At 37.6% G+C, this 15,910-nt stretch overlaps 1 protein-coding gene across 15 annotated transcripts in view; it reads left to right on the forward strand.

The window, feature by feature from the left end:
* Nucleotides 1-15,910, forward strand: part of ABLIM2 (actin binding LIM protein family member 2) — a 134,227-nt gene that overhangs the window by 73,035 nt on the left and 45,282 nt on the right. For all 15 annotated transcript variants that reach the window (XM_026847188.1, XM_026847189.1, XM_026847193.1 and 12 more), the window contains exons 7-9: nt 4,466-4,553; nt 7,748-7,806; nt 11,729-11,806. In XM_026847188.1, coding sequence (XP_026702989.1) covers nt 4,466-4,553; nt 7,748-7,806; nt 11,729-11,806 — 225 coding nt within the window. The remainder of the gene's footprint in view (nt 1-4,465; nt 4,554-7,747; nt 7,807-11,728; nt 11,807-15,910) is intronic.

A 15,910-nucleotide genomic window follows, 5' to 3' on the forward strand; every position in this document is an offset into this window, starting at 1 on the left:
TATTTATGTATGAGTTTATTTAACGTGTTAAATGAATTTGTCTACTTTCTTTCCTTTACTGGACACTTTACTGAGTAATGCAGTGAGGTAGGATGTACTTAGACTTCACTGGGGAGAAAGTCATCAGAAATCTTGAGTATTCTTTCCAGGACTCAGCTTGCACTTTGAGCTTTAGGCTGCACTCGTTCAATCTCTCCCTTTCTCCTTCATCCATAGGCAGTTGTCACTCAACTGCAGTAAAAATTTACATCAGTCACACTCTGAGCAATGGCATGAGAGGCCAGATGAGCAATGTCATTGTAATAGAGTTACAATTATTTTACGTATCATCTTTTATCTATTCTTACCAGTTCATCACTTATTGCAGCCATAGCCAGAGAATGAGCAGAGGTTTTTGCTGAGCTGTCTGCAATAATGTAGTATCTTTTTCCTCAGTGATGACAGCAAATTTAAAACCCAACCTTAACTAGGTAAGGTTATTCATTCTGGTATGAATTACTCCAGTTTTGTTGGCGTTGCATGTTTCCCATGCCTTGTGTTCATAATGCTCTGCATACTTTAGGGTAACACCCCTTACTGTCTTCAACTGGTGCTTTAAATGATGTGATTCGCATCTGTCACATCAGGTTCATTCTTCTTTTATCTAGTACAAGCCCCGAAGTTATGAGAAAAGGCAGGTTTATGTACTTTGTTTCAGACCTTTCTGATCCTGTTTGAAGTGAAGGATGGGTTTACTTGTCAATGTGCTGTGGGACAGGTAGCAACACTGTGGTGCCCCCATGCATAGGGCAGGGAGTGTGCAGAGATCCATGGCTCTGCTGGAAGGAACATTCCTCATGTTGACCCAGCCCAGAAGGCTCTGCTTGCTGTGCAGAGGAGATTTGCCATTCGAGGCAGTCCCTCATATCTAAAGGGAATGAAGTAATTCATGATACGGAGTCTCGGAGTGTTAAGGACTGTTTTGGCTCCACCTTTAAGTTACACACCAAAACTTTCCCTTGGTGATTGTGGAAAGCTGGTGTAGTCACTTGAAGAGAAATTAAACTGTTGGTAGTGTACTGTGTTGCTAAAGCCATACTTTGCTCTTCAGGTTTGAGGAAATCTCTGTTGAGAATTAATCTTTAAATTGATCTTTATAATAAATACTGTCTTCACATGTGGATGATTGAGCACAAAGACCTGATGCAGTCTTGAAGCAAATGTAGGATATTGAGAACGTTTCTTACAATCTACAACTTGAAATAAGAGATCTCTCACAGATGAATGTTGCTTTTTCAGTGCTGTGTGTGTTGATATTTTATTAAACATCGAGACAACAATCTGTCAAACTAAGCTTTCAAACTGTGCAAAGAAGTAACCATATGGTTAGGAATTTGTTGCTTCATTAAACTCCCTCACATCATTATAACCAAGAAAAGAAAAAAATAATGAGGCCATCATTACAACTAAACTGAAAACATAAAATAGTTGCTGCCCTAAGCTTATAAAATTTCTAGGTTCTGCAGGAACCGATTGTTCATCCATGAGATGAAGCCTCTGAAATAGTCTGAAGAGAGGAGAAAAGGGTACTGATGAAAGCCTCCTTGGCGTGTACCCAAGTGAGGCTATGATTCACATTCAGCACATCCAGGTCCTAGGTTTGAATATAATTTATAGTATCTAATCAGGCTAACTGTATAAACATATCAGGGAATATTATTAATTAATTCCCTCATCAAGTCTCTAACATCAGATTCAGCTATCACCTCTCATTTAGAAAGGTGGTGAGATCTGTTTTAAACAGGGATGAAGAGTCTGCCATGTCTTGTCTTCTGTGCTTTGGTTAGAAAAGGAACAAAGTAGAAAGTTTTTAAAAAGGGGGAACAAAACCCACTGTCAGCACTTAGAGTTGTTTGAAAAGTTTGAGTATGCCCCATTTTAATTCAGAGGTAATTATGGAAAATCCATTGGAGTTATCCTGCTGTGAGCATCAGCAAGAGGATCACTACACTTTTGTCCCCTGATTTTTCTGTTGTAATCATATCTAAGCTATAAAAGAGGTCTCTGTGTAATTCTACAGCTAGTTGATATTACATACTATACAGAGTGAATTAAAATGATGTATTCTGTTGTACTGTTAAATTTGGGGAAATAGATTTTATTCTGTAATGCATTCAGGTTATCTGAGAATGTGTTCTGACATAGCAAAGGAGTAATTTAATTCCCTAGAGAGTGTTAACCTGGGAATTGTATCAGCTATGCTAAATCAATTGAATTATTGAGGTTATGCATTGCATTAGCAATACTTGTGCAGTAGCCATCTTCCAAGGGAAATGGTATTTTCAGCTTGATATTTCAAACCTAAGTTTATCTGGTAATAGTTAAATACCCTTCTGTACTTCAACACCTGCACTCAGGCAAACAATTTTAAACCTGAGGTTTAAGCCCTATGCTGATACTTCATGGTCTGATACTTTAAGGTGTGAACACAGTTGATAGTGACCATCTTCTATGTCTAAAGTTGAAAAAATGGCTCAGCGGTCTGCACAAATGGCACCATAAAGTGAAGAGTGAACTGGAACAAGCTGTTTTTTAAATAGTTCTTACGTGATACATTGCTCTTCCTCGCTGCTGATTTTAAATGCAGCAAGAGGTTTTCAGGAGTGCATCAAGTTAACACTGATGAAGTAAAACCAGAGATTCTTTAACCTGAATTTACCACACTCCTATGTTTGATATTGTGAAAAGCAAAATAGCCCCCAAGCACAGATTATGTTCTGTAGTGTAAATACCTCGAAAGTTTTGACATTTGGTCAATGAAAAAGAGTAAGACAAATCATCCCTGTATTAACAGTGTTAAATTTCTAGATTAATAGAAGGGGATTTACAGTGCTCTGAGAGCACATTTACGTGCTGAAGACAGTGGGGCAATTGGTAGTAATTTCTTAAAGGCACACACAATCCTAGTAGCACTTTTAAATTTTTTAGATAAGCAGGTTATGAGACATTCTACATGGACCAAAATTTGCTTATTTTTAACTCCAGAAGAATTTCTACTGTAGTCAGACTTAGCTTAACTTTAAATTAAATTTAGTTTAATTTAGCTCTAAGCTTTAGAGTTACTTAGTCTTCTGGCTTTTGTTCATAATGGAAGTGTCCTTAAGCCGCTTAAGCCATGGGCCATTCTGTCTAGCACAGGAGAGTGCAGGGTCAAAGAGGAGGAAGGAGAGGCCAAGATTTGGCTTTCAGTTCTGTAGGGGTTTTGAAGAGTGAGGAGTGCTGGGAGCATGCACAAGAGCCGGCTTTGGGCTGTTGAACTCTGTTTTGTGAGTATCATCTGAAAGATGGGGTAGGGGTGCAATTTTGAGGGGTGGGCCCACGTCATTCACTCAGAAGAGCACAACTCCGGGAGTGCTATTTTTGTTCCTGACTTAAGCCAACATAGCTCTGTGGTGCTGCTGTCCTTGCCTGTGGGAACTGGAGCTAACAAACTTGACCACATTCAGCCACAGTACCGAATTTTGGATGAGCTACCAAAATTGAGTCCTGCATAAACCCCGTGATCCAAGAATCTTGGCTTTTTTTTTTCTGATAGTTGTTTGAGGTTAACATCACCCTTATCTGTGTTACACATTGATGTTTTGACATAAACAAGCACTTGCTCCTTTATAGCAGGTAGATGTCTCCTCTTGAAAAATACACTGAGGTCAAGGGTGAAACAGTTTAAATTAATGTGGTTATAAGGTAATTGGAAATTTAAATTTATGAAAATTGATGAGTTACTAAGCTGTTCTGAGCAAATACAGGGCTCAGTCATGTGCTTATTCCAGTCAATTAAAATGGTGGTATTAAATTATGTGGATTAATCTCAGAATAATTGGCAAAGCTCCCAGCTTGCCCATATGAGGAAGTTAGTGCACAGTACCCAGAAGTGTCAGCTCGGAACTTACATTCCTGTAGGCACGCCACACACATTCTTTATGGAAATCCTTTAGTACCTGTTACCTGCAAAACACTTCCAAAGCAGGTGCAAACATTCTTTGCACAAGATGGTTCTTGCTGTAAGATTATATATTCAGTAGGATCATGATGAACATACAGCTGAATTGCAAATCCATGCTCAAGGTTATGACCTCCCAACTTCCTTGTGCTGGTAAGTCCTCAGCTGCCTTGCGCTTGATGCACGGTATGGTTGTTTACAGAGAAAATGTGTTCACTATCTAAAATCATTTCCATCCTGTAAATTCAGAGACTTAGCTATTGCATATTAACTTTTTTGTGTAGGTGAGACCTTAATTATATTTTAAATCATGAATTGTCTATAATCAAAAATAAGCCTTGTGATTGTAGGAGATTGTTGAACTAATTGTCATTAAATAATTTATTCTAAGTAATCATATCCTAGAAGATGAAAGAAAAACTTCTCATAGTGAAGCTGCTAAACTAACCAGTATACTTAATCATGTGTACTTTTTTTCCCAAACAGGCAGGAGAAAAACATTATCACCCAACGTGCGCACGATGTGTCAGGTGCGGTCAGATGTTTGCAGAAGGAGAAGAAATGTATCTTCAAGGTAAAAACAAAACCAAGCAAAAACCAAAACCTAACACTTGGCTTTATGGCTGTCTTGCCCATACCTGCTAGCATAGCTGAGCTGCTTTTGCACATATTCGCACTTCATAACTACCAAAGAAAGTGATGAATCCGATGTGTAGGCTAAGAAAAAGCAAAACCAAACCTTTGTTGCTTCTTACTCACCTATTACTTCTCTCTCAGTTCAAATCCAATAAATAGCAAGTAGTGTGAGTCACAGAAACGATGAGTGGTAGCAGTTATTTCCTGCAGATGGAACTAATTGACAGAGAAGATTATAAAATTTCCTATTTTTTTTTTTTTTTTTTTTTTTTTGCGTTGATAAATGGTCCAGATGAAAGTCAACACGCATGTGGGACAGCAGGTTCTCTGAGGCTGCTGTTGTTTTCCTAAGACCGAATCTGTACCCATTGCCCATTTGGGTATGAAAAGAAAATCTGAAGGTCTTTACCTGAATTCCCCTCAGACAGACCTTAGTGCTCTTGGAGGGTGGAGAAGAGGATGCCATGGAGCTCAAGCCCTTACCATGCAATATGCTTATACCTTATGCAGCCATAAGCTTGCATGGGAGAAATTCAGTGTGTCTTGTCAGGTAATAGAGAAGGACTTGCACAATAATTTATTCAATAGGAAAAAAAAAAAAGATTTACTTAAGATAGTTATGAGCGAAAATCTGTATTTCATATGTAGCAACTTCTAGCTGTACTAAACTTATCAAAGAAAACAATGTCTACACAGTTAAATACAGGGTTGGACACCAGAGAAAATGAAGGCTTTTGCCTATGTCTTTGACTAGCAGTATCTATTCAAAGGAAAACAGAATTGAGAAACAGTAGGATGTGGGAGCTGCAAGGCTGGTTTATTATCTTAAAATCACATGCTTGTCCAGATCGGTATTACAACTTTGCAATTGTCCTCAGTTTTCTAGAAGCATACTTTAAAATTATTCATTAAGCCGGAAGAGTTAGACTTTATTTAAAACACAACAGTGGTCTCAGTGAGATCTAATTATAATTTAGTATGTTATTTAAAATGACAGTTTTATTGTCACTTTGGTTTACAACAAGAACTGGCTCGTTAAAAGACATAATGATCCTTGTCTTTGCTCATGGATTCTCCCTCAGGAGCCAGAAAATGCTGTGGTTCCTCCAGTTGAAAAGTAGCTTAGCAGTAGTAAAATCCCCTGGGAAATCAGTGCTTTAAAAAAAGATACGAAAGTACCAGTTTGTTTCTAGATTTCAAACCCTCTGAAACTGGGTTGCTAGTGAATCTTCTCTTTAAGTTCACTTTGTTAGGGTGGGTATTTGTTAGGTTTTGTGCTGAATTTTAGTTCAAATAATTGCAAAGTATGCTCGGGTCCTGTTAATTTGAACCTATCTTACTTTATTTTCTGGTGCGTGAAACACTGATATCTGCTTACTATCATACGCTTTTTGCCTTCACATGAAGAACAGTTTTCATTAGAAACTGGTGTTAACTTCATGAAAGATCTGTGATGAGGTATTTGGATTGCCTTACCTGATATGTTAGATAATAAAAAATGTCAGTGCTCAGGATTTTATAACTTGTTCTTTATCCTCTTAATATGCTGTAAAGTTCTTTAGGTGTTGCATGTTCCTTAGCAGAAACTGTCATCAGTGGTCGTCCAGCAGATGACTTTTGAGTGAAAGGACTCTTTTTCTTCTGTGGAAAAGTTTCCCAGATAGTTTTGCTTGACCATAGGTAGGAGTAATTTAAAAAAAAAAATCTAAGTACTTCTTAGAACCATTGGGAAGATTTACATCAACTTACGCAGTAGTCGGGACAAACGCTTTCAGTGGGCAAGCTCAGACTGACTTGTAATTGGAAGGTAAATTACCAAAGGTGTTATAAAGATGTTTCTTAGTGGTTCAGTCCCAAAAAACTTCAGTAACTTATTAAACATAATCTATCCGGTCCGTACTTATAGATAGTCTTTTACTGCTGGAGTTTGGGTTCATCTGGGTTATTTTTGTGAAACAAATTCTAATGATCTCCATCTGTCTTCTGGGAAATAGACTTTCTGTTTCTATCGTGTTTCCAAAATCCACTGGTTAGAAAACTATCAAACTGCTGTGAAAACAAAGTATTTCCAATAACTCTTCTTGGTGCTCTCCACCCAGTATAAACATTAAACATTTACAACACAAAGGTTCTCAACTTCCCATTTAGTCAGGCAGAAGTTGCAGAGCACTCACATTGTTTAACTGTGCGGAGCTTTAGTTTGTGGCTTGTCCAAGCTCAGACAGGCATATACATAAAGGTTCTTTTTTACTGTTAAAATTTATAAATAATTCTTTTGTTTATATAGTTACACACATTTCACTTCCATTGAAGATTAAGTATGTCTTAAAAGACTTCGTGACTAATGCAAAACTATTAAGTTTCTTTCTCACACTTAATGTTTACTTCTATCTCTGGCGTTCATAATCCTCTGTTTAATACTTACATGTAGATAATTGGTTCATTCTGTATTTACTGCTTCCTCTAGGATTTTCCTCTGAATTTATGCAGTTCTTAATATTTGACTTATAAGAGACAAACACACATGAAGTGCAGAATCAGTACAATGAATAATTCAGAAAGAAAACCTGGATTTTCAGCTAGTGTTAAATGCCACAATGCTGTTTCATCCCATCACAGTGTGCTACTTAGTATGACCTGGGCCAGACTGTTAAAAGAATATGTATAATAAGAGTACAGGTGATTCTAATTGCATTTAAAAAAAAAATGCCATGAAAGTGGAACACGTTGCCCAGAGATGCTGTGGGATCTCCGTTCTTAGAAATACACAGAACCCAGCTGGGCACAGCACAGCCCTGAGCTGCCTGCTGCAATGGAACCTGCTCAGAGCAGGAGGTTGGGCTGGAGGAGCTCCAGAGATCCTATACCATGTTTCTTAGGACTCAGGTTGTGATGCTGATCTCACTTAGTGAAGTACATACAGCTTTCTGTAGTGCACCTAGTCTCTAAAACCTATGTGATCAAGCTTCCTGATGTTGAGAAGAATGTATCCATGAAATAGCTACTGTGGTGGAATCAGTATGCTCTGTCTTACAAACCCTTATAGGAAGGTTTAACAAGGTTCTTATGTTAAACATTTTAAGGTTCTTATTGGGGAGCTAAACTAAGCAAAACATTATATTTACTTTCCAGGTACATCCATTTGGCATCCAGTTTGTAGACAGGCTGCAAAGGCTGAAGAAAAAAACAAGGTAAAAAGACTGTATTTTTACCCAGTGTTATTCCATTGTTATGTTATTCTCTATCCCTTTTTTTCAAGTGTGCATGGAGGGAAGGGTTTGGAATTTTTTCCACTATTGTAATTTTAAATTTTAAATGGCAGAAATCTAGTAGGTTAATGTAATAATGTAATATAAATATTCTGCTTTTACTTAATGATTAAAGCTACATCTTCAGGAGAATGCTGACCTAAGAGTTATATGTATAAGCTGAGTAAGGAAAAAATGTGAAAATATGAGTAAGAAAAAAAATTAATTTTAAACTCCTGTCTGATTATGATGTGATCAGTGCATGACCTCTTTTTATGTGGCTCTGCACTTAAAAGTTCAGAGGACTTCCACATTATTTGTTTTTACAAAAAAATATCTCCTTGGAATTTCTTTTTTATTATTTGTTTGTAAAATGTTGGCAAGCCAGCCCCAACTTAATTTAATCTCTGGCTTTAAGTACCTCCTTAATTGGATGATTTGTGCATCTGTCTGTGTGCAAGGGGAAAAGGGGGGAGTTCTGGCAACCTTAATAATTACAAGGTTAGCAGATGAATAAGCTGCCCCTAGGAAATGAAGAATGGATCTGTAGCTGGGGAAGTGATCCCTCTGAAGTGGTGGAACTGAGATAGTTCTATCTCATTTAATGCAGAGGCCAAGTACGGGGTTTTTCAGTTCTGATGTTCTCTGATGCTCCAACTGGTACCCTTGGTATCCTTGTTTGAAAAAAAACTCTGATTTATCATAGCTTAGACAGAAGGCACATGGGACAAGTCAGAACAGCAGGCAGCAGCTATAAAAATAGTGTTTACAGATCTGGTGTGTTAGCAAGTGCAACTTTGACTAAATTACAGTTTTGAAAAAAATTTGGTTTGGACTTTACCCTGAAGGATTTTGGCTGTATTTTCTTGTACCCATGTGCTTGGGAAGCAACTGCCCTGGAATTCTTCATGACAAGCTCTGAATATCAAATAAGTAGCATTTCAGTATAAAATGTATTTTTTAATACATGTATATTTAAATTTGTCAAAATACTTTAATAAGTGCTTCTGATTCAGCCTACTACTATTAAGCAATATTTCAGGCTTCCTAAGGATTTTATACTGGCTGAGTAACTGAAATTGAAGGGCTAAAACCCAGTGTAATTTATTGCAAATGTTTTTTCCCCTCCTTCAAAGACAGACAGCAGACAAGTTTGCACTTGGCTGTGCTTTCCTCACAAAGGCAAATAAGGTGTACTTGTAATATATTGTGTAAAGGCTAAGTCATTTATAACACATCTCTCCTGAGTGCTGGGAGTTTGCCTCTTCCCCAGCAGAGAAGACATCTGTATCTGAAAGTTAGTGGGAGTTTTGCCTGAGTAGGGAAAAAAACCCAGAATGGAGCCCAAAGAATTCTCCCAAGTCTAGCCATTTTTCCTTTTCTTTTAATTTTTCCTCTTTTTTTTTTTTTTTAGTCTTTACGTGCATTACTGAAAAAAAGGATGTCATTGCAATGGACTTTTCAACATAACTTGTCAAGTCAGGAATGGGATGTACTGGTTGAGTTTGCTGGTTTTAAAAACCTTGATGGTTTTAAAAGTTACCTTTCTATATATTTATATAGATATATGCACAGCATGTAATTAAAGTAGGTGACAAAGGCAGAAGGAGTAAGTGGCAGCACACTCCAAAACTTTGGAGGTGGAGTGCAAGGGAAAAACAAGTTGTGAAAAAGAGTGACAGCAAAAAGAAAAATGATGAGATAGTGAGATTGTAAACAGAAGGGATGAAGCTGGAGAAGACAGGAGAAATCAAACAGTAACAGAAAGAATAATGATTATTAAAAGGAATAAAGGAAAAAAGAGATGGAGGAAGAATAAAAACGTAGTAGAGAACTGAACAGAAGCAACAGAGTCAACTGAGATGTGAGGTATTGCAGAAGCTAGGAGATTATGTGTAGCAGTCATGGACTGAGGATGCTAAAAAAAGGTAATAGATCATGCAGAAAATAAAGAGTGTGTAAGAGATGTGGAATGAGCAGGTTTTAATCACCAGGAAGAGAAGTGGGAAAATTTGTCAGAGTAACCATATTGTGAGGAAGCATGGAAGCAATCCCCAGAAGTACCTTAGAAAGATGAGACTCTATACTTTGATTGCGAAAGTTAGAAATTTTGATGAATTGTAGTTCTTCTTAAAAACAAGATGGCACTTCTAAGTTGAGGAGAGACCATGAAAAAACTCCTGGAATTTATTAAGATTTGTTAAATATGTTCATCCAGGTATTTTATGTGTTTTAAGGTCATGCTACACTGTGTGACCTTAAAACACACTCCACTGATGCGCATGACACACAACGAAGCTCTGAAGCTTTATCTAGGAAATCCTGAGGTTAATCCAAAACTGACATTTGAGTTAACAGGGTTCAAAACATTGGAACAGTGCAGTTTTTGTCGTCTTTTTTTTTTTTCCCCCTCTACTGCATTGGGCCTCCTGTAAGGACATCATGAAGGAGAATTACGGTTTGCACATGACATCAGTACGTTGATGACACTTTCATGTCATTTACACAATTTCTGGAAAACTGCAGTGTGCTTTAACTATGCAGAAGAACAGTGCAATTACACTGTCTGTGTTAAATGATCATCTCAGCAGCAGCAACAAGTATTTCTCTTATTGCCTTGCTTGTCCCCTTGGTCCTGTGTGTATACAGAGCCTCAGTGTGAGACAAGTGAAAATGAGAGGGAGAAAATTTTAAAATCCCGGTCTGACATGCCAAAACAATTGAACTGAATCTTTTTTTATGTGGATAAATTATCTCCATGTATTGTCTCAGAGAAGCCACAGGAATATTTAGGTTAAAGAAGGTCAATGGAAGGATAGTTGTGATCGTTTACTTTGTTTGCTCTGATAACACAATACAGTACAGGTATATTCACATATTGCTTCTAAAAGCTGGTAAATACTTCAAGACTGGAGTAGTAGGAAGAATGTTACCTTGACCTGACAGCATAATAATCCTTTTAAGGGTCTGAACCGTTGTAACCTCCAGGTAAGAAGTGCCAGCTTTCAGCGGGACAGTAAATGATGGTTATTCTGAGCATATGGAAAAATATGTACTTTTTGCGATCACGGTCATGCTTTTCCATAGATGAGAAAGAATATTTACCCAGAATTAACATACTTGGGTAAAAGAGGGTATAAACCAATTGATTTCATAGTAAGATTCGTTCAAACTTCAATTATGAATGTCAGGTCTGTTCACTCATGGTTAATATCACTGTGTCTCACAACCCTTTGTTATTTAAAAGGAATTATATTTTTCATCATAATGGAATCTACCAAAAAGAAAGCAATAAAAGTCTGTCACTCTGAATTCCAAAATGGTTGAAAACAGAGCTAAACCAGTTGAGCATTAAAATTTATCTGGTAGTCTTACGATCAGAGAGAGGGAAGCTAACCTATTGGGTGTGATTCAGGATGCTCTGCGGGTTGTTGTGTTGTTTGCTGTGAGTGAATGGCACCACAATGTGACACGTTTCAGAAGCAGTGTAGATCGGCTTGATGGTATAACCTTAGACTAAAAATGCTGCCACTGTATCATCTTGTAATTTGACCTGTCTCTGCTAGTGCCCAAAGGCTGTCCCGGCAGCCCAGAAGTGGTCCAGGCCATTTTGTCCTGAAGGGAGGGGAAAAGAAAGTCAAATGTAAAATAATGCCTTAATTTCAAAAGTTAATTTGATTGACTAAAAGTGTTCTTTCATTTTTAACCCCTTGTTATGCCTGTATGTTTAGAGCTAGCTGTAATATGCCATTTTTGGTGGTAAAGGTTAAATTAAATTGTATGGCACATTCTCTTTGAAGTAACAGTTACATTTTCTCCCTCTCCTCTGTTTCTTATCTGTTTCACTTCTCTTCTCCTGCAATAGGAAACAAGGACTTCCTCTGAGAGTATTATTTCTGTACCTGCTTCAAGTACATCAGGTTCCCCAAGCCGTGTGATCTATGTGAGTATTTCACAGTGAAATTTGTTCTGTGGGATGGGGAGAACCCTGTGCTTCCTCCTACAACTTAGCACATTGTGTGGAACGTTAGTGTCTGCAAACCACTGCAGTTGGTGAATCCTCTAAAATGGAATTTACTTTCTCACATTTAAAATGTTTGAATACTGCATTTGCCGTAAGAGAGTTCTGGCAGTTTCCTCTTATTTTTCGTGGTGTATTTATAGCACTTACATTATGACTAGAGCTGGCTTATACCAAAGCATGCAAAGTACCGCAGTGCCTTCTAAAAAGAAAAGTTTAAATAAACAGTACAGCCCACAGGTAGATTACAAGCTTAGATTTGAATGCAACTTGTCTAAATCGAGCTCTTGAGCCTGCATCTGATAGCTTATGAAAATACTCATGCATGTGATTGCAGGACTTGGGCCTTGACAAATGCCAGTCCCTAACCTCAGAGGACCTTTGATGTGTTTATGGTTTAAGAAGTGCTAGCTCTGGAAAGCTCACAGAGAGAATTTAAAATAACAAGTATGATGAAAGCTTATGCTGGGTATTTTTTTCAATACCAGGTGTACCTTGCTTGTCATAATTGCTGTAGCTAATGTTCATGGCCAGATGCTCAAGGCTACCACCAATAGGTAAAAAATATCCACATGTATCATGATCCATACAAACATCTCTTGGAGAGCTTCAGTATTCCCAGGCCTCTTTGTCCTGTCCAAGTATCCCTCTGGTAGGCAGGTCGTTCTCATTGGATAGGACCACATATAAAAGAAATTGCTGAAAATATGATTGACTGCCAGAGAGGTTATTACACAAAGATAAAGGGCTTTTATCTACTACACTAAGACAAGTAAAAGTGTGCCTTGGAGCCAAACTTGTCTTTTTTCTTGAAGTAAAAATTATTTTGAACACAATATACCCTTTATCTGAGTAAGATTGAACTAGAAGTGAAGGAACCTCCCTTATCTAAATGCTTATCAGTGTTTCTGAGCTCTCCTCCTAGGAGAGCTCCATGCTGGTGAATATCAGTGGTATACTCCCAGTAAAAAAAAAAAAAGTCGTCGCCTCCAACTCCTGTGAAAACAATTCATTGTGCTAGGAGCCTATTACCATGTAATATAATACTGCTTTGGCCAGATGGTCTCTCTCTCTCCTGCCATGTACTACTTCATTGTTTTTATAAGCATGAGCATCCTTCTAAGATTTACATGTTTTTAGTGACATTTATCTAACTGTTGGATGGTACTGTTTTTTTTGGTGTTTGTGATTACTGCTTTAAATATGCTTCACAGGCTGTTAAAAGTCAAGGACAAACCTCCCTTCTCTTTTTCTGTTTTTTTGAAGGATATCATTAAATCAGCACACAACTCTAATGTTTGTTACTGTACTATTACTTTTGAAGCAGCTGGGACTGTGAAGGAATAAAGTTGTCTCACAAATATGAGTCAATTAGGAAAAAAGATTTCCCAGAGGCATGCAAGTTCTTACTATATCTGTCTCATCTGTGACTGTTTAATTGTCAAAGCTGTGAGATTGATTAAATCCTATTTTGGCTTTCACGAACAGGAAAGTAAAAAGAATTAAAAACATGTTACTGGACTCCTATATTATCAAAATGATTCTTTGGGTATCTTTTCCATCTGTTTTCTATTACAGGAGTGTTATGACTTACAGACGTGCTCAAGATTTGTCTTGGGTGCTTTCGTGATTGGTTTTACCATAACTAAATTTTATGCTGCCACTGAAAGGAGGGTCCCACCCACACATAGCCCTGTCTGCCTCTGGCCATGTCTTCCCATCTCCTCTTTGGTGCTAGTGGCTGCACAGAGGTATGATCGGTCAGATTTGAGACTAGATTCAGTTAAAAAATTACCCAGGAAAAAACTCCGGCCAACCAAAGAGGCAAAAAGAGACCCAGCTATCTACATGTCTTCTAATGCTAACATGGAAGCCAGAGCAGAGTGGGAAGGGGCACACAGGACAGCCACTTTCAGTAGCATGGATTCAGATCATTAAAACTGACAGTAAGACTGTACTTCAGCAGCTGGTGAACTCTGTGAAGTATGGTGTTGGAACAAAAAAGCATTCAGAGAAAACAGTTAAAGCTTAGGAACTGTGCATTCATGGTGTTGTTACTTTCAAAGGCATCAAGTCAGAGCAACGCAATCGTTCTGAACAACGCACCACCTCATGGGAGACGTGTTTCTGGGTCATGTTGAGTGCTCAGCTAGGGAAAGATGAAGAAAGCATGTTTGGTCTAAACCTGAATGTGGTTCGTACAGGTGGTTTACTAAAGCCATACAGCTTTTTCTTCACCTGTTAATATCAGACTTTGGTATCTTCTTGCACTGTGAGAGAGCACAGGCCAATGCCCTTTCAAGTTAATGGACATCTTTTCATGATCTTTAGTGATGGCTTCATTATATCCAGACTGAAATTTACCCTAGTGGTGATATTCACTCAGAGTCCCTAAATACCACTTAAAAATTAGTTGATTTCTAAATTACACCATTAAATAAGGCTTAAATAAAAGTCCTTCTTTATCCTTAGATAAATTTTATGAAGAGAGAATTAGGTGCTTCAACCTAATATATCAAACCAGACGGTTTAAGTTAGGTTGCATAGCTGTGTTGTATGCTCTCATACTAGGAATAGAAATCACATTATATTTTTATACAGATCATATTTGCAATTATACAATTGTAAAATTACATATTCCAAATTAAATAGATACTCTCAGCTTGGAACATGGTTTTAACAGAATCCAAAATACCAGAGTATTGAACAAATGGCTTAAAGCTTTTTAGCTGTAAATTGAGCTTTGCCTAGCCTATTTGAATTTCACTCACATCTTTGAAACTAGGTGAAACAAATAAAATAAAAAACAATGTAGGCTGAATGTTTGTATAATTGAGTGTTTGGAAGGCTACTGTATCTCTAAGGTGTTTTTTCATCCAAATTTGCCTACATTTTATGTAACTAGATAAGTTTTACTCCTGACAGTTCTGAAGTCTAGTGGGAGAATCTCAAGTTGCACATCTAGATGGATAGGGGCTAAAATTACTGTAATTAAATAGTCCCAATTCTGAACTACTTTGGGTTCACTAGAATAATCTCCACAACCCTGGATATCACAGCCTCCTTTGCCTTCCTTGTAGGTACAGTGCTGCCCAAAGTCTTCCTGGAAGTGACCTAATGAACAAAAATTCCTCCTTACCTTTGCATGACGTGTCTCTGCATCAGATCTTGCTACTGGCTTCTCAGTAGGGAGGGATTTATTTTCTTTAAGGGGCTATTTAATTTCTCTTTAGTTTCTTAAAGTAGCTGCAAGGAAGGTGAGATCCGTAGTTCAGTGAAGATTTACATATTTGATTAAAACACATTTTTTCCTGAGTTTTGAGGATGAGAATATGTGATGGTTATGGACGCTCTGTTCCACTTTCATAGTTAAGAGGAATCTTCCTCCTTTGCATGTTGCTTACGCTTGCACAAATTTATACATTGTTTTAGAAAAAGAGATAACTGAAAGTTGTCATTTCCTGTATGACTAACCAAATAGAAAACTTCCCTGGAAAATTTAATTTTTCTTAGCTCATCCTAAGAAAAAGTATAATCACTGCACACAAATTCTGGATACTTTAATATTTTTACATGTGGAAAACATTATTACAGTTTTATAGCTGATCATACCATGATTTTCAGAGAATAGGAAGTTGCACTCATCATTTTGTTGCCAACAAAGAGTTTATAATTATGTAAAGCCTGAACTGAGAATGAGACAATTATGCAGCCCATTTCTCCACTCTCAATGTGGACAATCTGTCATTGTATCTACAAGACAGTACATACTGGATACAGTTTTGGTGCAAGTTACCATTATCCTGAGGATAGTTGGTGCAAATATGGCATTTTTATAATTACACTTTTGGAATAAGTGTAGTAAGAGGAGAATGGGGAGGGACACAGCCCTTTCTCTCTGTTGGCTGTGTGAGTCTCATGAAAGGATTTGAACTTTCCTTAAGTGGCATCTGTGATCTTTCAACTAATCCACCATGGTGCAAATCCATCATCTGCTGGTTTGTTACCCATAATTAAGGGATACTT

This window comes from Athene cunicularia (assembly GCF_003259725.1).
Source record: "Athene cunicularia isolate RWA chromosome 4 unlocalized genomic scaffold, athCun1 chr4_part1, whole genome shotgun sequence".
NCBI classification, from domain to species: Eukaryota; Metazoa; Chordata; class Aves; order Strigiformes; family Strigidae; genus Athene; species Athene cunicularia.